The following is a 27252-nucleotide window of genomic DNA, read 5'->3' as shown; positions in this document are numbered from 1 at the left end:
TAAGCAGTCGATGTCTCGAACCAAGAATGCCGTGGTCCGTGTTCGACGACTGAGAGGGATTTCAAAGCGCCCAGTTCATCTCGTCTCACAGGGACTCGAGTGGACGTCGATCGGTATCTTCCTGTCGGGAGGACGAGGAGATTCCCACACGAGGCCAGGGTCGCGACAACGAAACAGACATCCCCCGCGACATCAAAGATCGGAAGCGCTTTCCGGCCGGGGCACTTCTGTGAAGCGGAATCTCCAGAAGAAACAGGGACGCGGGCGTTGCGAGTGCGGCCACGATATAAAGAGAGATACGGCCAAGATGGGCAGCCGATAGTCGAGACGTCTGAGAGAGCGAGCAGCCGAGGGCAGGGGCAGCGGAGCTGATATTGCTCGCATTAAACTTTCATATTCAATCTTGCCACCCACCGTTGGGCTCTTTCCCTCGCCCCAGCCTTAGCCGGAAGGTCGTGCCGCCGAGAGCAAGCTCGGCCCGGCTTCAACCCCGCATGTAATTGTGTTATGCCCTCTTCTCTCCCTTCAAACTCTCCTTCGCATGGCTCCTCGAACCACTCCTCCGAGCTTTCCTCCACTTCTTCCGCCGGCTCGCCTCCGCCTGCGTCGGCGACTTCCCTCGTCGCGTTTCTTACGCTTCGTTCCCGCAATTTCGTACCCGCGTTTCTATAGATTGGATTTTCTAATTCGCGCCGCTGGGATCACCGCATTCGACGCGTGGATGGACCGAAGGGAAGACGGAAACTTTTCAGCTGGTTCTTCTTAGCGGGTGTGTTTGGTTAGGGAGACGTGACGGGGAATACGCTGGATAGGTAGGATAGGTTGATGTCAAGGATCAAGGGACGCATGTGTAAAGCCCGTATTCATTTAGAAAAGAACTTGGATCGTACGAATGGTTTGATTGTACAAGTAATACACAGGTGATTGCGTGTCGCGCTCTCATTGACTGCTAAAAATCTAACGATGTCGATTGTTCGTCGACTCGCAGATCGGAGCTCCTCGGTCTCTTCCCCTTCCATACGACGCGCACGCACATATTGGATATGGTATACATTTATACCATTGCGGGTTTCGCACGCATACGACACATGGATGAAGCTAAGATTGGATACAGATGATGGGTCAACGCAGAATGCTACTTGCAGTACAAGTCCCATGTTGGGACTGTGACTTGAACATGTCTCTAATGCACGCAAAGTCTATATGTGCTTCTAGATACGTTCTTGTAAGGACACTGAACATCGACTGTTACCACCGTATCTGAGGGCTAAAGCAAGGGATCGATAGGATTGCCTTACTTAGCACTCAAGTACAGTGACCGATAGGATGTAATGTAATGATGTCGTAGGGTATCATTTTACCATAACCCACTCTGTCATTATAGCATGGATACATTAAGCTTACTCCGAATCCTGTATACAACGATAACTGTAATACGAACGATTGATACGTGTCTTAGCGTACTCTAATGCCCCTGTCCACAATAACCAAAAGGCACACGCTTCTATTACTTGCATATCCATTCATAGACCTTTTAGGAAAAATTCCTGGACTTGGCATCCACAAACCTACATGCCTACCCAGTACCTTAAACCTTTCAATACTGAATCTCCTAGCAACTTAATCACCTTATCGGTAAATCCTCGATACCACTGCTAAATTCATTCTCCAACGGTAACACGTCGGTATTCAAAAACGTCGGGACATCATTCGAGGCTCTTGTTCTTCATTGGCTGGTCACTAACGAGCACTCGATGTCGCGTCGCGCGCGAACAAACGACGGGACTATTTGATACCGCGGTCCTGGTCTCTGCCGTGCCTTTTTTTTTCTTCGTCATTCTGTCCACGGTTATTCTTTATCCCACGGTGTCACGTGTCGCGTATTGTCGCGTCGGGCGTGTAACGGTGACGCGCTCGTTCCCAGCGCGTCAGGTAATAAAATCGATAGCCGAGCAGGCTCTCGCGTCGGTCACACTTCCGGTTGAAAACTAAATCGGCCTGCTGCGGGGTCCACGGACGGAGAAAAATAATAGTGTTCCGTCCGGTATTCGCTGCGTGACCAGCCCATAGAATCGCTTTGATTCCGGGTACGCCGCGCCACGGGGAGTTTATTGTGCGCTTCGCTGTTGATTGGAAATATTGGTTCGTTGTTTACCCTTTGTACACGCCCAACGCTGGCCGAGTATCTCAGAACAATGTCCTCTCCCCCCGCGCGAACAAGACCCCGCCGCACCGCTCTGTTTGCCTTTTATTTGTTTCTGACAATCTTGCGAGCGCCCGTCGAAATCTGTCAATTACGGCGCCGTATTTACGTACGCGTCCCTGGCGTCCGTTGATCGAAACAAATAACGCTCGACGTCGGGTCGTGTCGAGCTTCGATTTATCGTCGTGCTTCGCCCGACATTTTTTTCGTCCCAGCCCGTGTGGCCCGTCGACGAACCGACGCTTATATCAAACCCGATGAAATACGGCTGACAATCCATTTGTCTTTAATTTCGTCTTCGATGGGACGCTACCAGCGATTAGAAGACCAACCCCTCGACGAAGTGGCTATTCATCAGCGAGGCGTTCGTTGTTTTCAAAGGTGACGGAGAAAGAGTAAGGAAGTATGCCTTGTATAACTTTGGATATTTTGTTTTTTTTTATCAACTCTTGAAAGTCCAGAGGAATTTCAACTCTACTTATTGCCTGTAACCACCCAGCCTCTAGTCTATCAGTCTACACATCGCCAGCCTCCTAAGGCGTCGAACCCTTCCTACGTTGCCTCTGAGGACACATCCTCGTACCCGCGATGACTAGTTCAAAGCACCCTTGGGACTAGTTTCCTCTTTCTTAGAAAAGCAGCCAACTACAGATGCCTCAAGCGTGTCCCGCGTGTTGCTCACGTGGGAAAGTGGCTTAAGCCTAATACCCGAAGAGCTACCGCGCTCTACATCCTCGCCCCCTCGAATCCTCCACAAATCCTAACCCTATGTTTTCGATGACGTTGTTGGGGATCCCGAAACAACCGAAAGGATTGTTCCCGGGGTGGACCTCCAGGCGTTGGGATTCGCAGACTAGGAGTTTCTTCGAACGAGGACTTCTTTTGCAGCGATTGAACGCGCAGCGGGTGACACGAGGAGAGACCTGTCGCAGCCTCCGCGTCGGGGGTGGATTTTGTTTGTAGGGGATGGTTGCCATGGCAGCGCACTGTGCGCTCGCTCGGTCATCGAATGCACCTTCACTGTTGCCTTCTGCAGTCGATGGAGCTTGCGGAAAAGTTCCTCGCAAGCTTCCGTTAATTCTCAGTTCGTACGACACGCCGCGTGCAATTTCGTGCGCGGTCGCATCGATTTCGTCGGGAATTCCAAAGGCGACCGCCATGCAAATGCCACTGCGTTTTTCGAGGACCATTGCCAGGCCATGAATTTCGGAGAAGGTGTCGCAAGAAGTGTCCAATTCCGGATTCAGGTCATCCTTTGAGGATGGATTGCTGGACTATTTGCGGAGTGACTTCTGGTCCCAGAAATTAGGCCAGCTAAGGAGTAGTTTTCAAAGTAGGATTTAGTTCTTCAAATGTGCTTTACGTATCGTGTCGTACTCGAGACTTTTTGTAGGAATGTTAAGGCAATGATGATGATGCCTAGATAGGTTTGACGGTATGTAATAGCACAGAACCCAGTCATTCAGAACTAAACATAAACACAGCTATTCCACAGGTATCAATTTCTAGGACTACCAGCCATTAAATTACACGGCGGTGCACATTGTTGGATAGTTTACCTATCCAAGTAGTTTTAAACACAAATACTTGTAATATTACACTGAGGAAGTAAGACTTACACACTCCACTTATAAACTGGATTACAGCCCAATTACCGCAAGCAAACCTATACCTCCCATGCTTATAGGTTTACCACTTACCACAGCAAACGTACCAGCGATATTGGATAGTTAGAAATATACTTGGTATTCATCCAGTTAGAAATTCTGACTACCCATGGCTCAGGCGAAAATGAGGATCTAATCTAATCCCGATTCGCGAAATCTGCCGTGCCCAACAAACTCCCCCAATTACTCGTGTATAGTGTTACGTCTGAACTCCCTTCGATCGCGCAGCTCGACAATTAATTTGAAGCGCTGGTAATTTTATGCGTTTCGGCTAACGAACACGGGCCACTCGACGAGGGTCGCGATGAAATATGACGATCAGAAGATAGATCGGGGTTACAGCAAATTGCTCATATTCCACGAATTTGTTCGTGATTCGGATATTCGCTGAATTTAGTAGAAAACAAAATCCTTTCGCTGGAAGAACCAGCATGAATTATTACAATAATTAGATAATTTTGTAAGTTTGTAGAAGAGATGAACGAAGATTATATTGTGTACACTTTAAGGGGTTACAATCGATTGGTAATTAACGTCATATCATTTTCGTATACATAAAGAGATACCTTAAGCGAAAAAGAAAATCGATTTTTTGAAACGATCGAAGTGGTGTAACTCGTTTATATATAGAACTTAACTGAAATACATATATTAAATTCAATCGGACTAGAGGTTCCAACTACAACAATGTTCCCCCGTTCGTCCACGACAAATATGGATTCACGAAATTTGAATACTATCGACGTGGTTCGAAACTAGCTTTTCCCTCCCGACAGTGCCTAAATCAATATGAAGCTTTTACCCTGCGAAGTAGGGGAGCCATCGAGAACAGGACATGTCCGCGGAAAGGGGCTCATCGAGGCGACTCGCGTTTCGAAATTTAATATAGAAAGTCGTAAGGCTCGAGCTGATGGGTCGTAAATTGTTTGCTCGAAAAATCGAATGAAAATTCCAACCAGCGTCCAACAACGCGTATCTCGTGGAAACTCCCCACTTCTCCACCCCCTCCCCCTCAAAAAACCTAAACAACACAGTCATCGCGGGAAAGAAATTACGTCCATTTTTCTACGAACGGTTACTAAACAATCCATTTTACGACCATGGTCCATCGAGGGAAACAACGTTACGCTGGAACGCGAATAAATACGGAAAAGCATACAGCGAGAGAGCAAACAGGGCATCGCTCGAGCAAAAATCGATTCGTGTTTCCAAGCTCGCCAACGGCGGCTATCGATTCGCTTAAAGTCTACCCCGTCCCGCGAAATGAATTTCCTTCGTTTTCGTTTGTTTTCCTACCTAATCGGTGAAGACCTCGAAAACAGGATCATTGAGACGCGAAACGAAACGGAAAACATTCACACCTGGAGCGATTCAGGAGATCGTGAGATAGGTCTGGATTGGAGCTGCTCAGAGTCGAGAACTCCAACTTAAGAGTGATAGAATATGAATTGCATATGCATCCCCGCTCAGAAGTATGTGGATACTTCCTTCATAGAAATAAATATCTAATAAAAGTTGCGAATCTACTAATATCAATGATATCATTTATGTTTCGATATGTTTATGTTGCATTAGCAAATATATTTTATTGATAGTTTTTTTTTTAATATAACATTAGTAATGATAAAAAAAACTATAGAGGTAACTAGATGATGTTAAAATTTCTTTTACCAAACGTGGACACTATAAATATTTTTCCTATATGGAACATTCTTTCTGAACTTTTGCGTGAACGATGCTTGCACGTCGAACAGAGGCGAGCTGAAAGTATATCATTCATCCCATATACATAAATACTAAATACATATTTACAACTATCGGTGATAGACTTTTTGGTTCATTTTACCTCAAAATCTCTACACTATGTTTCTGCCAAATTTCGGATTACCTATAGGCATCCCGTTCATAGATAGAATTACCAAGTGTATTATTACTTCCGAGCCTCGTATCGAATTGTGTTGCAGGTCTGAGGAATGGAGATCGCTCACCCTAAAAGGTCCTCGTCCGCTTAGGAGTCGCGCGACAGAACGGAATAGACTCCCACCCAATATCAGCGCGGCGGGTTATCGTCGCACAATAAAGGTCCCGGTTGGAAATTCCCCGTAAGAGCTTGTAGCTACCACGCACAATGTCTCTTTTTGCTAACTGTCATATGCATAGGGAACAACGGGGGCCGTTTACGGAGCCTGCTATCGAAAAGCAATTTTCGAGACGTCAAATGGAATGGAATCGAGTCGGGGAAAGAAAGTTGGGTGACGTTTTCGCTGGTAACCCCGACTGTGGCTCGAGATCACTTTCAGTGCGGGAGTGAGACTTCGAAAAAAAAAAGAGAAAATGGGAGGGAACAGAGTGGAGAGGGTAGGGAAGAAAGATGGAAGAAATAACGGAGGAGAAGCCGTATCTTCAACAGGTGCAAAGTGTCGTCCGTTGAAAGGGCCACTCCTCGTTTCGCCTTCTACTTTACCTCGTTCCCTCTTCCTTCCGCTCCTTAAACCGCAAGCTCTTTGATGAAAGGCCTAAAGCTGGCGCGCGCACCTTTGGGGAAAACGATGCGCGTCCCCCTGCTGGCGTTGGGTCATAATAAGTCGATGATCCGTTAAGGAACGTAATATGTTCTCTAACGAGGATTTTGCATGGGAGGTATCGAGAACGACGCCCGTCATCCGGATGAAGACTTTCGAGGACAACGATTGGCGAGGGTAGATGAAATTGGAGTGATCATGGCGATGGTACAAGAAAGACTACAAACCTACCTCTATGGTACCCTACAAACCTCTATTATAATTAAGTAGCTAGAAATAAATGAGATACGTTTGGTTCAGTTGGAAGATAGGATGAAAATTCGAAGTGATTTAAATTGAGTTACACCATTTTATACCTGAAACAAAACCAAGTGAGTCATAAATGCCAAAATCCAGACTGTCCATCCCAAGAAAATAAGAAGTAAAACCATCGTGGCATTTTGACTTAGCCAAGTAATCGCGTCAGATTTATCGATCTGCGCCGTGACAGCCCCATTGTCGAGGAAAGAAAAAAGCCCAGGTCTGGTGATTGAAAATAAGCCCCAGAAAATGCCGACGACAATAAAGTCTCTTCCAAGAGCAGTAAGAAACCAACCTTCCCGGAAGGAACGTTTCTGTAACGTTTAATCGCATTCGGAGGGCGAAAAGGTTCTTCCCAGCGAGAGACGTCGTTTCCGCGACGCTTAACGAGCCATTCGTCGTTTCGGGAATTGTCGCGAACGTCCACTTGACCCGTGAAAGATAACAAAGGAGTGCGGGCATTTTTAGGGCGGTTTCGCGCTCGCAGCGGGGATAAACCAACAGTGACGAAAATTAAACGTCGGATCAGGAGACGCAGACGCTGTCACTGGCGATGCCTGGGGCACCGTGGAACGGAGTAACAGAGAAATTAACATTTTAGTCCTTCCCTGGGAAACTTTACTTTGGTGTTATTTTCTTTCGTGTGTTAATGGCAAAGAAAATCGAGAAACCTGCGTCGGCTTCGAGTGCGTAAGGAAACTTGCTGATGCATATTAATCCTTTGACTGCGAATGACATATATATATATACGTTCTCGAGAAATAAAAATTGAAAAGTAAGAAGTTCTATGAATAAACTGTAAATATAAAAGAGTTCCGCCTTATCGTTCCCCATAAGCTGATATTTTTTTTAAGTTCACATCTCTACTCCTTTTATAATTTCCAGCAAAAATCGGCCTGCGGTCAACGAGTCAAGAAGCGACTATCGTCAGTTTGCTGAAGTATATTGACAAAATGATGGTGATGCATATTTGCAATTAATTTCTTGAAGAAAAATTGAATAGAAAAAATAATTTAATAGACCGCGAGGTTGCACTGCGGCAACCCAACAGGAAAATTAATAAATACCTCCTTGATTACGCTCCAAATTCAATTGGCTGCGCCCGGAGTGAACGACTATTTCTGTGAATCTGCAAATGATAGCCGTACTGTCGAGTGTTGTTCACCGATAGCTGCGATAATTTATTACCCGTCGCACGCTCGATATCTCGCAAAAATTATACGGTCTGCTGAGATATTCGGTACTATTTCGATGCCGAACAAGTGAATCCTGAAATTAATGACGACAGTCGTAAAGACTAAAGAAGATAAATGTGTTAGTTCTTCTGAAATTCAACTAAATGTTGCTAAAAGGGAGCCATTTATTAATAAATTATGAATTTATTTGAAGAACAATCAGGAAGAAAGTGGATGGTAGCACAAAATAAATAAATCCTCCTTTTACACTGCTTCATATCGTGAACTCTACTTGAACTTTCCTCGGCATCATCATCATCATCATCGTGGAGCACATGGAAGTATGGAATACGTATCGAAGTATTGCATTATTCCTGCGGTAATAATAGTCGGCAGTACAACATACCATTGGTCAGAGGAAGTAAAGTTTCTTTTGCCATCGCACGCGAGGTTTCCCCTCTGTTTCTTATTTTGTATTCTCTTCTGTTGTTGGTTGGAAAACACGCGGCGTTTCGAGACGATACGTCGATACGCGGTTCGCTAGGGGAAGGGAATTAAACGTGGACAAATAATCGAGGTGAACTTCTCGACGACACAGCTACTCTTCGGGGACGAAACATTTTGCTTCTTACAACAACGGGGAACAGTTTTAGACCCGCCGCGACGAGATTGGTTTATTGGTTTCTAAATGACTTCGTGAATGGACTCTATGTGACCGTTGAGGACTCGGACATTAATTGAATTGAATATTTCACGAATTGAAGGAGACAGTACTGTATCTTGGTGAATACGATATCCACGGATAAAATGTCATTTAAGTGGTAGCGAACGTACACCCTCGTTCATAAATATATGGACACTTATGTTGTGCCCTCAGGTGTTTTTTAAAGGATTCTGGGATATCGTGGGTTTCGGAGCGTTTAAAGAATTGGAATTCACCGGTGTTCGATGACGAGTCGAAGGATCGTAACTCCAGCGATGTGCTCTCAACAATGACTTTATTCAAAATGTGCTCAGAACTCTCTTTTACAAGGTGTTATTGTTTTTATAGTCTTTGTTGGCAATCGGGCATGACCATATATGGTCATGTTGCCAGGTGCGAGTGCTGAAAGCTTGCAGTCCTCGCGTCAAAGTATGTCGCTGATTTCGGACATTCTTGACCGGGCATAATCAGGTCGTTACTCGATTAGCGATGGTCGATCATATGTTGCAATAATCGGGTGTCAGGGCACAACACTTATTACTTTCAATGAACAATTAATATACATCGTAAATTATAACGTATTAGTGAAGGTGTACGTTAATAAAAAGAAAACCAAAATGTTTTGTATCATTACTAATGTGATATTAAAATAAAAAACTATTAATAAAATATATTCGCTAATGAAACATAAACATATCGAAAGATAAATGATGTAATTGATAGTAATAGATTCGCAAGTTTTATTAGATATTTATTTCTATTAAGGAAGTGTTCACATACTTCTGAGCGGGGGTGTACAGGATTGGAAGATACTAAAGGCTATATCCCTTCAGCAATAAGAAATAACCAAAGCAAACACATCTTCAACTGTGATGAAGACAGTAGTCAAACGAATTTTCAAGTATTCATCTTAGATTAATTGTATGACAACGATAGTGCTAGTTATCACAACTCATTGCGTCGAGGAAAGTGTGGAATTTTTCGTTGGTTCTCGGGCCTATATGGCCGTAAACTGTAAAGCTCAAGAACTCCAGGACTCCCGATTCCTAGGGTTTAACGACACGCAACCAGTTAATGGCCAAAACAAATAATTTCGTGTTCGCCCGTCCCACGGCGAGATACGGCGACGCGTGGCGCAATTAAAATAGTAATAACATTTTAGGGCTCGAGTGGAAAGGAGATTTAATGCCGCTTTCCGGGCATTAAACAATCTCAGCTATGCGGCGAGTAATGTATCAAATAGATTAGAAGATCTAAACCTGCGGCATTACGGGGCCCCGGAAACGGCTGGCTCGTAACGTATTTCAACGGGTTATCGTTCGCAGCGGAACACAACCGCGGTGGCGAGATGTGCATTGTTAAACAGCGAACTCGGTAAATTCATTATAACGCAACTACTTCGGGGAACAGCTTTTACTCGCTCTCGAGAATTGATTTTACCGCTTTACTTCGGAATCGGCCGTGCCCCGAACTTAATAAAAGCTTTTTTCGCGAGAGCTGAAAGTCCGCGCTGTTTCGTTTAATAAGTAATCACCCCTGGTCGTCTACTGTTACCAACTTCTTCGTAGACCAACGTCGATGTTTAATCGGTAGATAGGCGTTGATCGAATCCCAGGTTTTAACCAGCTTGTACTAACAGTATTATTTGTTTGGTGTTTCTCAGGAATCATCGAGTAAAATGGTATCGGAGACCTTCTGAGAGGTATTAGAAAACCTACATAGATCCAAACAGAGAGACGGTCCTTTTAAATAGGTATCCTATCATAGGTACTTCTAAACAATATGTAAATTTTGTTGATTGTGAGGATTATGGCACTCCAACTTAGATCAGCTGGAGTACGCAAAAGTGAGACTTTCCTAGCAAATCGTGCCTTAGACGCGTCTCCGAGTTGGAAACAGTCTCCTATCGGAAGAGCCTTTGGAACAGACTCGGTAATGAGAAAGTTCCACCATCTAGCGACTGAATTCGCTAATAGATGTTTGAACAGTTTCTGCGATGACGAGAATTCACATCAAACACTTAACAAACGCGATACGTAGGAGAGTGTTGGAGTTTAGGCGACTGTTTCCACGTCGAATGTGGAATACGATCGTAAAGCCTCATCGATGAATCCTCCAGTGGATGTTTAGCTTCTGTTACAACTCATGTGCTCATCACATATCTGTAACGCTATCTGACAACACTTACTTCTACGTTAAGACAAACTGATCTCATAAGCAAAACGATTACATGTACCGTTTATTTTGAAAGCGGTGTAAGTCCGTTTTACGAAAAAAAAATGAGATTTCACGTGATTCGTATTTCATATAGCGTAAACTTTTTATTTGTAACTAATTAGTATTTAATATCTTCAAAAATTAACCCATATTTTTTAACTGACAGATACGTTAATCGTTAATTTCTTCGAAACAACAGAAAATAGACTTGCACGGTTTTCAAAATAAACGGTTCACATTATTCATGCGATCTTATGAATAAACATAGCAGTAAATTAGGCGTCTTTGACGGATTCCCTATCTCCCTAGAATCTACTATTCGTAAAGTCGTTGACCCAGATTTAACAACCGTGTTATGGTCACTGTATAAACGTGTAATGTAATTTTCAAACATCGTTGTAACATTCGTGACCTCATGTTTAGTAATGGGTCATTTCTGTTCGGCGAAATAAATAAATGAATAAATTCCAGTTGCGTATAGCGTACCCTCCACCCCTGCAACTGCTCCCCACTTGTCACATATCACTTTGACGTCATTTGGTCATAGCTCGCCGATGTCGCGCGAGTCGTAACTGCCGTTCGTGCCCGCCAGTTGTCCATTCCTAGATGGTAGATACTCTGGATGACTGAAAGCTTGCTCTATAAACGGTGTTCCTAGTACTCGGTGCCCTAAGTACTCAGTGTTCCAAGTATTCAGGGTCCCAAGTACTCAGTGTTCCAAGTACTCAGTGTCTCAAGAATTCAGGATCCCAAGTACTCCAAGTGTTCCATGTATTCAATGCCTCAAGTATTCAGGGTCCCAAGTACTCAGTGTTTTAAGTATTCAAGGTCCCCAGTACTCAGTGCCTCAACTACTCAATGTCCCAAATACTCAGTATACCAAGTACTCGGTGCTCCAAGTACTCTCTATGTAAATCAACAGTTGCTGTTTAAACAAACCTTGTCACTCCAACGCAAGTGGCGTTGTTGACATTCAAATAAAAATAGCATCGAACGTCGAATAGATTTCAATTTAATCACAAAAAAAACTCCAAAGAAACCATTGCCCCTACCTGGCACCCTCAAAGCGTAACATAACACGCAACGTATCGTTGCTTAACCAGCCTGCCAGGTGATCCTTGGACACCGCGAAGCTTCTCTTTAGAATAATAACGCCGAAGACCGACCATTCATATTCGTTCCGTGGTGGAGGCCTACGTAGGCCAACTCGTGCTCCAGCTCACTTAATAATGCAGATAGAGAATACCCGTAGTCCGGGCGCACCGCGTGTAAGTCATGATTAATATTTCAGGTGTCGACCGCGAAGGGGTTAGGGGGTTGGAACGAAGCGGCGAGACGAGGAGCGTTGTAGAGGGCCGTGAGGGTGCAGACGGCAAGACTGACCATTGCCGGAGCGTGGGAGGTTCGCCAAGGTTTCGTTGTCCGGTACGTTGTTAATTATTCGCAAAGGAAATTAATGCGCTCGCGGCAATAATTTATATCGGCCGCGAAACGAATGGTTAGCAGACGGAATTATTCACGCTTCGCTTCTTGTAATTCCGGGGATCAGGCTGCAACGTGTCTTTAGTTGGACTTCCAGGGTGTCTTCGCGATCCTGTATAGCTTGAGAAGTATTACGGTGGCTCGCATAATGCTGGTATGTTTAAGAAGACATTCGTGGATACTTGAAACTGTTGGATGCCAAGTGGAAGAAGAAAAACGAATCTACTAGAATCAATTCTTTCCTTAATTAAAGGAAATGGACACCGATCGAAAGTCTGAATCCACTTGCTATGAAATTACTGTCTTTGCAAATAGATTCACGGATGCGAAAGACTCGCGTTTCGTCGGTTACTAAATATAACGCAGTGCGCTGGGTAATTACTTTACAGGAATCAATATTTTTTGCGACGACGTCGAGTTCCCCTCATACGCTGCCACGTAACTTTTTAACGAGACCATTGACGATTCTCTGTCACCAGCGGACTTCAAATAGTTGGTCCATGCTTCTTTCGTTTCTTTCCCCCTCGTTTCGTTTCTCGTTCGGTCAAAGTAATCCAGGACGCGTTCGTGGCGTTTAAACCTGGACTCTGCGGCGACCGCGTCGTTACGTGGAGCTACCATTTTCCTTCTAATTGAATTTTCCAAAATTACAGAGACTTCTGTTAAAAGGACACGGACGTATTATACAAGGCAGCAATATCTTCCTCTGTTCTGGACAAATGTGTTTAGTTAATTCAGGGTCTTGGGTAGAAAATGACCTTTTTACTCTAAACTCTTCTCCCTCTGGCTATAGTAATGTAAATATAGAAACAATAATTGTTCTACGTGCTTATTGAACATAATTATAATATGTGCGAGTACCAAATACGGCTTAAATTTAAAAATCTAAACAAATTAATGCTTTCATTTAAAACTGCAAGGATTTCTCTTTACGAGGATCGTATTTAAAAAAGACTGAGACCTATCCTCAGAGGCAATAGATCATGCCTGAATACCATCGCTTCCGATTGCACTACGCCCATCACGCACTCGTGCATGCCTCGATGATAATTCGCAGAGTCTGAAGTGGAATTCGGATAGGAGTCGAGGATAATTAAGACAAGTCGTGTGGCCTCGACGTCGATTCGACGATGGTTTTTATTAACCTAAGAGTAGCTTCTGTCCCGCGATCCGTGACTGGAGTGATAATGACGTGCTCGTAATTCGTTCAAGCATTCTTACCCGGTCCATTTCGCGTGGATCCGGTAACGAGGGCAGAGAACGTCATCGTCCTCGTTCTTTTCACACATCGCGCTGGTCGGTACCCAGTAAAAATAACACTTCCGCGCCGGTATTCCCAAAGGTGTGCATAGAAACATGAAGGTTCGTTAAACACAACGTGATTTATTGGTTTTTCGTTCGGATTTTCCCGGCCTCTGGAGTGTTCTTGTTCCAGAAAACCGTTCCGTTTCCTTTTACTCCCCTGTAACGATATCGGCGTGCTTATGACGTAAATGCTCGAATGCACCGATACCGCGGCGCCCGTGCTCGTTAACGATGCACTACGACCAGGGATGGGCATGTTTCGATCATTTTCTACTTCAAACTCGTCAAAAATACTCGATATAGACAAATATTTGATGATAGAATGCTTGAAAAACAACTAAAACAAACGCACTGATACGAACAACCTGATATTTTGTATTCTATTCATAATTTTTATAAATACTTATGAACATCTTCTAAATAAGGGAAACATGTATGAATTTACATAAGGTGGAACCAATTTCTTTTTCTAAACATATAGTCAATGAACTTTAAAGTCTTTCCAAAATTTCATCAAGGTGGACACTACACATTCTTTAAAAAAAAATTGTATTTTTTTTCGGTTTGTTTTATTAGAATTTAACCTTTTGCGGATCTATCGATGCTAAGTAGTGCAATCGATTAATAAATACATGTAGCAATTAGTGAACCTTGTATGAATTTATAAACACATGTATCGTAACTATCTATCACAGTATATTTAGATGCAGATACGCATGAGGAGAAGCTGCTATCATCTCGCAATAAATTCCATCCCTGGTATTCTACGCACCAACACGACAGCAGCGTCAAAGTGCTGTTCGAACGTCAAAGCAGTGGCGCGACTGGAATGGTGTACGTGATCGTAGGAGTAGATTCGGCTGTAAGTGACAAACTGTCTCCCGAATGATAAGGGATAGAGGATCGGCTAATATCCAAAGTTGTGCAGCGATCGTTATTCGATACGGCGCAGCTATCGAGCAATGGTAGCGAGACAATGCGGAGTGGTCTAATATTTCCAGAGGATCAGGTATTCGAGTATTGTGCGCACTCATGTGTACGAAACGTTACGAAATGAAGCGTGCTCGGTATTGGCAAAGGGATTTGCTTTCGACTGATGTTTGTTAGACTCCGATTCCCTTTGCACGCATTTCTATGAATATAAACTTCTCCGATTCGCCGATACACTCCAATTCCCTCTGCAGGTATTTCCAATCATAAACACATGTCGGTGGGAATACTCGCGTGAGATGGTACTTAATTATGTATAAATAATTCGGAAAGTAACGGTACAGGGGCAAAAATCACCGTAGAATATGTTCGGAAAATCTGTGTTGGTTAGTAGACCATAGAGTTGGTAAAGCACTCTGTTGGCGATGTAGAACATTCTGTCGGTATGATCTGGCAATGTAGAATCCTACTCAAACAGAGGAGTTTTACATTGCCATCAGACCGACCTGCATTATCGACGGTGGGTCCTACTCTGTCGACTCCTACGTATAGAGTGTCCAACTCGTTCAACTCATCCTCCAGGGTCAAATCGCTGCCGGCAAGGGCTGTCTGGAAGATGCCTCTGAGCAGAAGCTATCCAACGTGAATATTTTCAACGCGCGATCCATTAGATCGGTCGGTAATGGGCTCCAAAGTATGAAATCCGTTCGAGGACGAAACAAAGTTACCGTAGGGCCGCGTCGTCCCGTGTGCGACATATCCGTCCCGCCTCGAATTCGATCCCCGACAGCAGCCGCAGATGATGGCAAACTGCTAATAGGAGGCAAGTTTTAAATGCGCGTAACGTAATAACGCGTGCATTAGGCGACTACTATGGCGTCGAGCGGCGTCTGCGGCGGCGACAACGATAGCGGACCCATTCTCTGTAAGGGGTAGTTTGTCTGACAACTCGATTACACGATACCGCCAGGCTGAGTGGCAAGTGGTGATATATGGCGCGCATATACACGCCGGCCTCTGCCTCTGAAGTCACTTAAAATAATGAGAAACCCGGTATCGGGTGGCACGCTTGTTTTAACTCTTCTTTTTCGTTTCGGCCTTATTGGTACCGCCATCCCCCAACCCGTCTCTCCTTGCGGATATCGACGTCCTGCCTCTGCGACGTTGTTCCTCTCCTCGCCAATCACTCTTTCGAGTCATCTAGCTCGCGCCAAGTAATTACGCCGCAGCGGATGGTTTTTAATCTTAATATGTAAAACAGCGAAGATAAAACAATCACGGTTCAGAATAAGTATCCATTCGAGACGTTAATCGCGAGAAATTTATCTATATCTTTATATCTATTGATTGGAATAAATAAAAATCAATTCCTGACAGTAGTTAAATTAATTATTAGCAATGCATATTGTTTAAGCAACGTTCGTAAATATGATTTTCCTGTAATATTAATGTTTTACGAATTCCTGTCTCGATATGAACCGTGTGTCAGGAAAACTGACGATCTGTTACTCTTTGGCCTTCTCCATTCTTTCTAGTCTAGTATGAAAGCATGTTACCACTTTAAAATATTTAACCACCGGTGGTACACGCAAGCATATTTATTTAATTCGCTGAAAAACATATTTTATGAGAAATTTAATTCTGTAAAATATATTTCCACCGAAAGAGTGAAACACAAGTGGTGCACGATGTTATAACTGCACGATAACTGCTCTAAACAAGCTAACTACTTATGGATCGATGAAGTAATGAAATAACATATTACGTGATAATATATCAATTTTTAGTCAAAACATCAAATGCCCTGATCGACAAGTCGGGTAAAAATTTGTTCATCCCTTCGGTAGGCGTAACTTTCGTAGAGTCATTTTATCCAAATTTCGTTGGAAAATTCAGGTCGCCTGGTGGCACTGGGGCGTCGCGGTGCGTTCGATTTTCAGCCGACGGCACGGAAAACGGTTTAATTACTCGGCAGCAATAATAAACCCGGGGAGACATCGTCTTTCCCTCGGATCAAGGGGCAACGTTTCCTCGTTAGGGTAACGTAACCCGCGGCGTGTTTATTTTGCCGATGAGAAGCCGCATCCGCGTAAAACGAGAATGATATTTACGAACAGCTCGGTATGTAGACCCGAAACGAGCTTTATGATCAAGCTGCGCTCGGCCAAAAGGTGGGTCGGGGGCAAGGACAGGAAACGAGAGATGCGTATCCAGTTCGTAATTTGTGCGTGGCCAGTAATTTCGTTCTTGCGCCGACTGCCGTGCCTGTTGCTTTGTACCATCGCGATTTTCGAGCCATTCGCGGTCTGGGGCACGGATCATCTACCAAAATGGCTATTCGATTGAAATTGTCGACTGCTTTCGCGTAGTTCGGTTAAGTGCATCGTGGTGAAATGATAGTAGCATTGCAAATCTGAACGCAGTGGGATGTAAGCTACTGAACCAATCGGACCGTGCTGGAGATTTGCGTGGAATTCACTTGCAGCGACCGGATGACTTGACACTTAAATTTAAGATTATTCAAAAAGTGGAGTTAATCGATTTGTGCAGTTGGCGGCTCATATGTATAATGAATTACAATTGAGAACGTTAATATGGCAGTAGGTTAACAAGTTACAGCATATATGAATACCTTTGAAGAAAAAGAAAATTGTTATACATATGTGTATATGTATCCTTTTAAATTGATTAATATATAAATACAGACATACTGTTGTTTGACAAAATATTGAAAACTACAGGATGTAGATGTCGCAGTCCTAAAATGGAAGCTGAATTATGGGAATGAAGGAGCCGTGTAAGATGGAGGCTGTCGAGATAGTAGCTATCATTTCGGCAACGGGAGTGTAATACTGTGAGACGTCAACGATCTCACGGTTACGCCGTTTGATCAACTGCAAAAAGCATTAGTAGTGGAAACGCGCTGCATAGCGAGGAAGTTCGCGAATATCGACCAAAGTGGAACTGTTTCAGATGTAAACAACAAGGATGGCAATAACGTTGCCATCTAAGTCTAATCCCGACGTGGAAGTGGAGTTTGAGGGAGAGTCGAACTTCGGTAATGCCCGTACGATTCTTGCGACCACTGTCCTGGGTGGTGAAATGTGAACATTAATAATGATGGTAATATAAGTGGAGTTTCCAAAGCAATCTCTTTTCCAATTTGCTAAGACGATTAAATGGTACGAAGTTCTACTATTAGATTATTTCTAATTTGTTTCCATATTTTATATTGTCACACAAAAATATGCAGTGGTGTGTGCAAAATTTCCTGATAGCTTTTTCAATTTATCATTCAGCAAGGAAAACAAAGGCAAGTTTTGATTAATATGAAATTTGAGCAACGAAACGCTTGCAAAGCTTGCGAAAAAGGAGACTTTCATTAAACACTCCTCCAGTTTTACGAAATATTGTAGTTGCAATTAACTCAAGCAAACTCAAGTGAATTCAACTATGAACATTATCATATCGATTAACCGATAATACATTACCAAGACGTTCTAATAAAAATTCAACATTTTAATTTCTAAAACAATACAAATAATTCGAGTTCATCCAGTTTCAATAATTTTTACGCATCCACGAAGAACAGCGATACCCTTATGCTACTTTTATCGAAACGATATAGCCATGGTTCAACGCACTCGCGAACGGCATGAAATCCAGACGCAGTACTGGAGATTTTCAAGGAATCCAGCACAAAGACTGGAGAAGCCTGTACCCGCGCCAATTTGCGATGTAACGTTGCAAATAGTTGGCGGTATGCGGGAACGGCTCAAAGGCCGACGGTAATATTCGCCTGACGTGGATAGCAGATGAACGGTACACAAGGTAGGCCTACATAACCATAAGCACCGGTACACGAGCCCGCGCAGCCAGCTTGCGCTTGCTCTATATCGCGCAGCAGGCGCCACCGCAACACGGTCCAGCACAATGTGCCAGTACATATGTATGTATGTACCTGTATACCTTGCCAATAAATTTTCCTACAAATCCTCGCAGCCGTTTCCTTACCCACTGTACGATCTAACCATCACGAATCGTTATTTAGCCCTTGGCCTCCGATCACCAAGAATTTTAAATTGAAGAATTATCAGGATAAATATGAAGACCCTTAACACACACCTTCATAAATGAACAAAATTATTCAAATTTGTATGATACATAAAAAAAAAAATCTGGATTTCATTGATGTCCATGGAATTAATTAACAAGGAAGGCTTCATTTTGGAGCAATTTCAGTGCCTGGCCCCTTCAAGGGATGGATTCGAGATTCCGCGATCAGCGGTAGATGGACGGGCCCGATTGTTATTGCTCGCAACAGCGGGCAGGACGTCGGTTCGTAAGATCGCTTACGAAGAGCTGGCAGTTGCAGGCAATTTCGGAGGATATATCGACGGTCAAGTGGAAATAAAACGTCTGTGTCGCTGGATAATTCCCGCCGTTAATATCGAACAACGACGCGACCGTCTGTGAACGCAACGGTGTGGCTCGTGGATTTGCTAGGCGACTTCTAAAACCAGGGCCAGTTTTAGGGGTGGACGATAACACGCGACCCCTTCGTGGCAGCTGGATGGGTTCTTTGAATTTGTGGGTGAGACTCTCGTGCTGGAGAATTTGCAGCGAGTTAGGCATTCGAGGGTTCTGTATGCCCGTGGACTTCGTCTTTCGTTGGTAGGCTGATAAATAGTGATGCGCACGAGACGAGATAAATTTCGATCTCGTCTCGATTTCGAGATGCGAAATGCACTAGAAAAATTTGCAATACTGGGTTAATCATTTCTAGCAGGAGAATAAAACCTTCCATCTGAGACAAAGGTCATGGCAAGTTTCGTGCCAGGTTCAAATAATTTTACGCTTCGATGTAGCAGCACCTGAGATCTCGACCACATGTATCAGATGCTGATCCGCAATCTGGGTCGGGCATAGATCGCTCAACGGAGATAAACGTGGCCTGGATACTCCCCTGAGAAAGGTCGCGGGAAATTTACCACGACCCCCTGTCGACGGCCGCCTAAAGACAGATACAGATCCGTCGATAAGATTTATCAGAGTTTTCTTGTTAGACGACGTCGGAGTCGTACGGATCGCCCTCCCCGACAGAAATTCGATCCGCTGCATTTTAATGAACCGTTCGCCCGGCGATAGAGTGATTTAAATGGATCGACCGTCTGTAACACAATTATTCAAGAGATCGGTCGAGGAGAGAGCCTCCCTGTAATTTGACGTTCAAAGCGATTCCCAGACACGTGAATTTCGATCGCGCGATCAGACGTCCTTAAATTATTCATCCCTCCCGAGAGACCACCGTTTTGTTCTCTCTGTCTATCGTTTCACGACCAATACTGGTGAAAGAATAAGTAGACACGGTGAGCTTTCTTTCCCTAGCCAACGCTTACATTAACTTCTAGTATATCCTGCCAGAACGTCCCGAAACTTTGCTTCACCAATCTTGTAGGGTGGTTAGAAGTCATAGGAAGCTAGAAAAATGCTAATCTCATCGATAACTCCTGCTGAGTCCTAGTCGATACTGCAGTTCTAGTGTAAACAATAGCACTCGGTAGCGTAGAACGTCAGCTTGACAGAGCAGGACGATCAGCAGACAGTGTAGACCCACTCTGTCGATAAATTCGTCAATCGATTAGAGTTTCGCATTAACATCATTCTGTGTATCGTGTGTAGATAGAAGAAATAGAAGTTGAAGTTTCCAGTACACGTGAATTTCGATCATGCTATCAGACGTCCTTAAGTTATTCATTCCCCCTGAGAGACCACGGGCACTGCTCCAATCTCTCTATCTTTCTTCGACCAATGCCAGGGAAAGAATAAGTGGAAACGCCGTGCTCTTTCTCCCTGGCGAACTTTTGTATTACCTTCTAATGACTGCTCGCGAACTTTGGTCACCTAATCTCGTACGTTTGCTCCCACGTCGACTCCCACATATATATCGCTTACTTTAATTCTGAGTTAGGACTTCGTTAAGTATCTTTTCTCCGAGGGGAAGAAGATTGTCCCTGGAAGTTCAGCGTCGGCTACGTTAACCAATTATTTGAACACGACGTTTCATCGCCAATTATTTGTGGAATATTTCAGTTACCTACTTCACCAAGCTCGGTGACTTTGGGAAAACTATTTTCTCGTGAAAGATTTATACCAAACGACGTGGATAGAACTTCGTTTTTGATTGAAATTGGAATCGAAGATACGACAAGTATTCTAACAAAAAATTGTAGAATAACAACGCCAAAAGCTGCTTGTAAACAAAAATGATCCTGAAGAGCACAGTTCGTGAAACGTTCGAATAATAAAAACCGTAGTGCTGGTACGAGATTATTGAAAATTATTGGCGAAAGAATGTTTCGCTCCACGTTGAGTATGATGTTCGAAGGTTTTTCAATTTTCTACAGCAGCGTCGCTGGATCGATCGCGTAAGGCGTTTCGTTATCGCTTGGTTGGGGAGAAAACCGACGTAGTTTAATTCTTGATCCCGATCATTTGCATGTATCGTGGCAGTATTTCACAAAGCAAGAACCTCTGGCGGACCCATTAAAAATTTATTCTCGGCTTAACATCGTTTTTCCGAGATCTGCGAGAGCGTACCCGACCGCGGAAGACCTGAACGCGTTGTAAGTCGAAAATACTCGGAAGCAGAAATGGAAAACTCGAGTTCGGCGACTGTCTTGATTAACGGCTGCTGAAGTATCTCTGGCTCCCGCTCGCTGTACTAAAACGACCGAGTTCCCATTGTTCTGCATCAGGGGCGCGGAACCCTTCATCCCTGGTGAGTCAAATGAAATAAAGTAAAAAAAAGTTCTTACTTATTTTACCTTTCGACCTCTCATTTTGGGGCAATCTTTGGAGATTTACGGATGTCACGGTAGAATTCAAGAAATTAACATATAGAAGTACTATGTTTAAACATAAATTGATCTCAGGCGATACATCAAACTAACTTTTGTTACAGTTGAACTGTATCCGAAGATAGATTGATAAGTTAGTTACTACAGCATTGTATCGTTCGTCTCACAAATCATACGCGGTGCATTGTGCTACACCCCTATCCAATTCTCTCGAATCACCCAGTGTAATATAACGTGATCAGAACAAAATACCCCGTCAAAAAAAGAAATATAAAATCCGTTTCTGTACGCACGTTCCATCAATTTTTCCTTTAACGAGAATCGCTTGAACGTTATTCAACCGAACATTGAACGTAACAGGCAACGAGGACGGTGGCTTGCGCGGAGGTGGTCGGCGTAGTAATTAACGCGCGAAGTTCCGCTGCGATTCGCCATTGTAGCTATATCTGACCGCGTCAAATTAATAGTCCACGGCGTCTATGCAAACGCGATGCGGAAAATCAACACTTACAATGCCGCGGGAAGCTATACGTTATCTCGCGCGTTATCGGCCCTGCGCGCGCGCGCGCGAGCCCTCGACCAATGGGTGAGGAGGTGAGGAGGTGTAAGGGGTCAATATTTTCCATACGCAACAGCGGCGAAGCGCGATGCGACACACCGTTCCCGGTTGTAATGAGCTGACAATGTAATGTCCAAAGTGAACATGGACCCGGAGACAGGACCCCTCGACTGGACGTCAATATATTGATGACTGCGCCGACGGAGATTAAGAGACGTCGTCCATAGCGACGCTGACAGGTATTGGGAACTTACGTGGATGCAGTGTTGTCGTGTACGAAGCAAATTAGCGGGACAGTAATCGAAGTAGGAAGTTTGGTATTAATTAATGAGGTATGGATTCGTTTTGCGAGTGATAAAATAGAGTAGGTGAGTAAATAGTGGAGGTTACACGATTGAGAAGACAGACTACTCTGTCGGTAAGATGTACCAACGTAGAGCTCTGGACGTTCGGCAACGCAGCTCCCTTATCGACTGATTGTTCTACATTACCGAGTGCTACTTGAGGTTTCCTTGTTCAGCCCTATCGGCACGGGCTCTCACACACAACGACTTCGATGAAATACTTTAACCAATGTTCCCTTTTGTGTTTGCGTCAAATTTTCTACTCGTAGGAATAGGAATACTTAACAAATCTACGAACCACCAAATCAAAAGAAGACACGACAGTCATTCCCTTGTTGGAGGTTCCCAACTATTCTTTTTCTCTTGTTCCACAGCGATTGTCGCTTTCCAATGGTGAAATACTAGAATACAAAGACAAATTGGCACGAAAACCTTCCTCTCTCGTAATTTTTCACATCAATATATTGATACCCGCGCGGACGGAGATTAAGAGCCGCCATTTATATTGTCACCGGGCGAACGAGATCTCCTGTAACGTCGGTGACGCACACCGTGACACGAGGCGTTATTAAAGCTTTACTCTGCCCTCTATCCAGCCGAGAGATCGTAAAAGGTATTCCGATCCGTGATATAAGACGAGGTGGCCACGACAATGCGGGGTTTTACGGACGCGGAGTTTCTCGTAACAGGGCTGCCAATCGACGGTAACGCGATCCGCCACTTACGCCCTCGCGGTACGTAACAGCGATACCTAATAAAATGTCCTCGGATTATTTTTCACCCCTGAGGGCCTATACGGAAGCGAGCCACTGAATCGACGTTACCATTAACGCAACATAATCCGCAGAGCCGGACACCGGCTCGTTCCAGGAGTGTCAGTCTGTGAAAGAGCAAGCAGAAAGAAGAGCCATCAATGAAACCCCTTCGGTGGAGCTGGCTCGCGTTCGATTCGAAATCGATCTTCCAAAAGGACAGCTTTCGATTCGGAAGGGTTAATTAACCGAGCGATTTTAACCCTTCGCGGTCGACGACTTTTTCGGCCGGGCGAGGTAGCAGGTCGAAACGATTTTTCGCAAATATGTCAAGTGTATATTTTGATAGTATATAATGTAACTTTGCAAAATTAAGTTCTGTATTTTACCATGATATGATTATATTTATGGAACATTGACCGATTTGGATTCTTGGGTTATTTGGACACGTATCACAGTAATAAGTTTATTCGTGTTTTTGACTAGAACAAACTTTGCAGTTCTTCTTTTTTCCAGTAAGAATCACGTGGAGCTTTCCATTTAGCTGAATTTCGTAAGAATTCGAGGTCGATTTTAAAGCTCCATCGCGCGGCTATCGAAAATCTCTTTTCAACTGGTTTACTAAAATTTTTCAAAATTACAAATGTATCAGTTAAAGGTAACAAAATCTAGCATAGGTAGCCTCTTGATCGTAAAGGGTTAATAGGTGACCTAGGGATCATGCGCGCTTTGAAATGAAGGGATTCCATATAGATGGAAAAAAATGAGAGAAGTGTATCGATTATCTATTTCTTTGAAAACTTTCTTTATGGCGAAGTGAAATATTTCTTGGTTAATTGTAGATTAATGGAAATGCAATAGGAATTCTCTCTATCTCTACAGTTCCATGTCGATTAATCGTTCAGTTATTAATACTTTAGGGTGGTATCTTGAGTTTCAGAGCATAGAACGTTCATACCTCCTTAATATTCGGGATACTCAAGTATACATATTCACTTGTGCCCAGGGGGCTCTAATTGAAACGTTATTAGCGTTCCCAGGACTTCCCTTATTGTACACGAAGATGGTTTTGCGTCACTGTATGAGCAGTGCAGAGAACCCCATAGAACCCTAAAAGGCTGAGCAGGTCTTTCAGAGTCTCCGTGTACTTAGCATGAGAAAGATAGAAAAACCATAAAAATATCCTCCGATTCAACCAACTCCGATTACCTAAGGATCTTCGATTCCACGTCCATTCCCATAAGCGTTTCATCGATTCGTCATGAAGCCGGACAAAACGGACGAGTGGCATGACAGGAGGGCCACGTTACATCAACGGATGGGGAGGAACTCAATTAATACCAGTGCTCGGTTTATAGTATATTTCTTGGTTGCGGTATCAAGCGAGCCAGCAGCCCACCTCGCGTCTGTCTGCATTTGTTCCAATTCACTTGCTGCCGATTACCGCTCCCGCCAGCCCTGGATCCGCCTGGAACTCACCCTCGACCCCATGTCGGCGTTCCCCATTTTCATCCCTATATTCTCCCATTTCCTATCCACTCCGTCCCTTTCCTATGGCCGAGTACGTCGCACGACTCGATTCGCTGCGGCACAGCGTCGCCTAACCGCACTTGGAGTGTATCGAAAGTAGACGATGCACCAGTGGCGAAACGGCTCGCCTCAGGAGGATCGACTGTGTATCGATCTTAACAGTGGAGATCGAGTTTGGTATTTACTTGCAAAGTTTAGGCATTTGGATCCTCAAGACTGAGGATTCAGGTGTGTTGGGAACTTGGCTAGGTAGGGAATTCGGGAAACTTCATTTGAGGTGGATATCTATCTGATTTGACAGAAAAAAATGAGATGAAGACATTACTCGTTACAAGAAAAATAAAATACTAGGAGATATAAAGAAATCACAATCACAGAGATTTCGAATTTATTCGCACAATATTACTTCGCTTTTCCTAACAAAAGGAACGCGAGATACGAGATGTAAGGATTCCACGGTTCCAAATGACCCCAAAAGGTGTCGATTGTAGCAATATCCTCAAGTCCACGCGAAAGCGCAACAAAGTGCTCGAATTCGTAGATTTGATCGTGATCATCGGGCACATCCGAGGTCAAATAATGGTCATGCGACCGGGGACGCGCGATATTAAACTATTATTTGCGCAAATAGTAATCCAAATAAGCCGTCGATAATAACGCAGTTATGCGGCTCGCGATATTTATACGGCTAGCCGCGAATGAGTTGCGTAATCGATACACCAGGGACGTGCAAACGAGTGCGGGGGTGAAATAAACGCGGTAGCACGCGATTATACGAGGGTTGGTCGACGTCGCGTCTCGTCGCAGTTGCTGGGAATATTATTTTTAAGGGTTTGTTTACTCGACCGAGCCGCGAGTAGGCGACCGCGAGACTAAGCCCGTGGAAAACGCTCCGCAATCTGGATTCCACATCCGAACTTAATATCCGCCTGCTCTCGTAGACGACGCGAGGAGGTAAAACTAATTTCGTAAATCCTTTAATCTATGCGTTTGCCGGCGGGGAAAGTCGAAGGAAGATTAAGGGAAGCGAACTGAATGGGCGGGCACCGCGAGCGTTTGATGGAATATGATGAACGAGCCACCCTGAACTTTATTATTGGCGTCGAGAGATCGAGTCGATGAGAAACAAACAAAAAAGAAAATAACTCTTAACGCCTATCGACAACGTGTATCGCGAAACAGTTTCTGGGAAGACCCGTCGAAGGACCGTTTTGGTCTTTGTTCCAAGCGATGGCGAAATTGATTGACAGTGAAGGGATGAAAAGATTTAACATTGAAATCTGACGATATAGAATTTTGATGATACAGGGTATGTTTAGGTGAAATTTAAAATTGATATGATTTCGTTACAGTGAGAGTTGGTGTATGACACTTGATGATTAGTTATTAAAATAAAATGTAAAAAGAGACTGAATATCATAATCAACATTAATGAATTGTCGTCGAATACATGGTTTACTTCAAGAAAAATAATGTCCTGGAACGAAATGAAATTCTCCGATCGAAAAACTCCAGAGCTTGGACTTTCTTCGAAAAGGGATTGAGAAACGTGTTTTTACCCGGGAGAAGTGTATTGAAGCCCCCGCGACTATGTTGATTTACTTACTTTAGTTTCGAACTTTGCTTCACGAATACGACAAACCCTTTACGCCGACCTGACAATTTGAAGTTCACGAGTTCCTCATTAAGTCGCTCGTTAAGCATCGTTTCGGCGGAGGTTTAAGAACGACCGAACGAAGGACCATCCAATCAGGGTTTAGGAATCGAATCGTTACATTAATTCTTTTCGTCCAGCAGGAGGAATGCTCGACGGAGTTGCCAGCGATGCTTCTGATAAATTCCCGTTTCAGCCCTAACAGATGGGCTGGCAACTCCTATTAAACACTATTCTTTCTTCAAACATGATCGAATATAACGCGAGTTCGTCAGAAGTCTGGAGGTAGCCAGCGTCCGCGAAAGTTTTTCTCGTACGTCTAGCGCAAGGTTACGGGCTCTCGATCAAGGTATCAAACATCAATTATATCATCACTCACTTCCATACTGCTGCGCCAAGAGGGAAGCGAAAACTTGGCCCGGACTTCGGGCACCTCTGCCAGCGGACGAGACGGAGGCAGCGCCAACCGCGTGACGGGAATTCTCTTCGTCGTCGCTGCTCGACTGGGCACTGGGTCCGTAACCGCGCCTCTCTCGCCATTCTAGGGACCGTTGACGGCGCAGTCCACGGCCCCCATTTACGGGCCCGCGGCCCAGCGTGCCCTCGCCCTCCATCACTGCAGCATCTGTAACACAACACAAATTCCATTACTAATAGCACCCAAGCATCGATAGTAGATACAATCGCTTCTCGTAATAAACTACTGGACTAAATTACCGGTACACTTTTTTAAATGCTCATAATTATGAGAGTTTTCAACCGATTGAAATGAAACCGCGTGAGGAGTACTTTTGAAGTGTCCCCTAGACGTGTGTAAAGTTGCATTGGCGACGGTTGATGCGAAGGGGTTAATTCACTCCCCTAAAGGGGAGGGTGTAGAAAAACGCCTCTTTGGAAAAGGCCAGGGGTGACGGGAGGGGTTGAAAAATTCAAAAAAACCTTCGGAGCGACTCTCCTTGATGCCTTCTACAAAATGCACCCCTTGAAATCCCTCTCGGACAACCCCCCCCCCCCCCAGGGAGCCTATGGGGAGCACGGTATGGGTGATT

General features: G+C 44.2%; 1 protein-coding gene across 4 annotated transcripts in view; it reads right to left on the bottom strand.

The window, feature by feature from the left end:
- LOC128875378 (teneurin-a) overlaps positions 1-27252 on the bottom strand; it is a 770168-nt gene that overhangs the window by 458597 nt on the left and 284319 nt on the right. For all 4 annotated transcript variants that reach the window (XM_054120900.1, XM_054120902.1, XM_054120903.1 and 1 more), the window contains exon 4: positions 26583-26828. In XM_054120900.1, the coding sequence (XP_053976875.1) occupies positions 26583-26817 (235 nt within the window). In that variant the 5' untranslated portion in view covers positions 26818-26828. The remainder of the gene's footprint in view (positions 1-26582; positions 26829-27252) is intronic.

The sequence above is a fragment of the Hylaeus volcanicus genome, chromosome 4 (genome assembly GCF_026283585.1).
Source record: "Hylaeus volcanicus isolate JK05 chromosome 4, UHH_iyHylVolc1.0_haploid, whole genome shotgun sequence".
Classification (NCBI taxonomy): domain Eukaryota; kingdom Metazoa; phylum Arthropoda; class Insecta; order Hymenoptera; family Colletidae; genus Hylaeus; species Hylaeus volcanicus.
The sequence above is the reverse complement of the archived record's forward strand: the minus strand, read 5'-3'. Positions and strand labels throughout refer to the sequence as shown.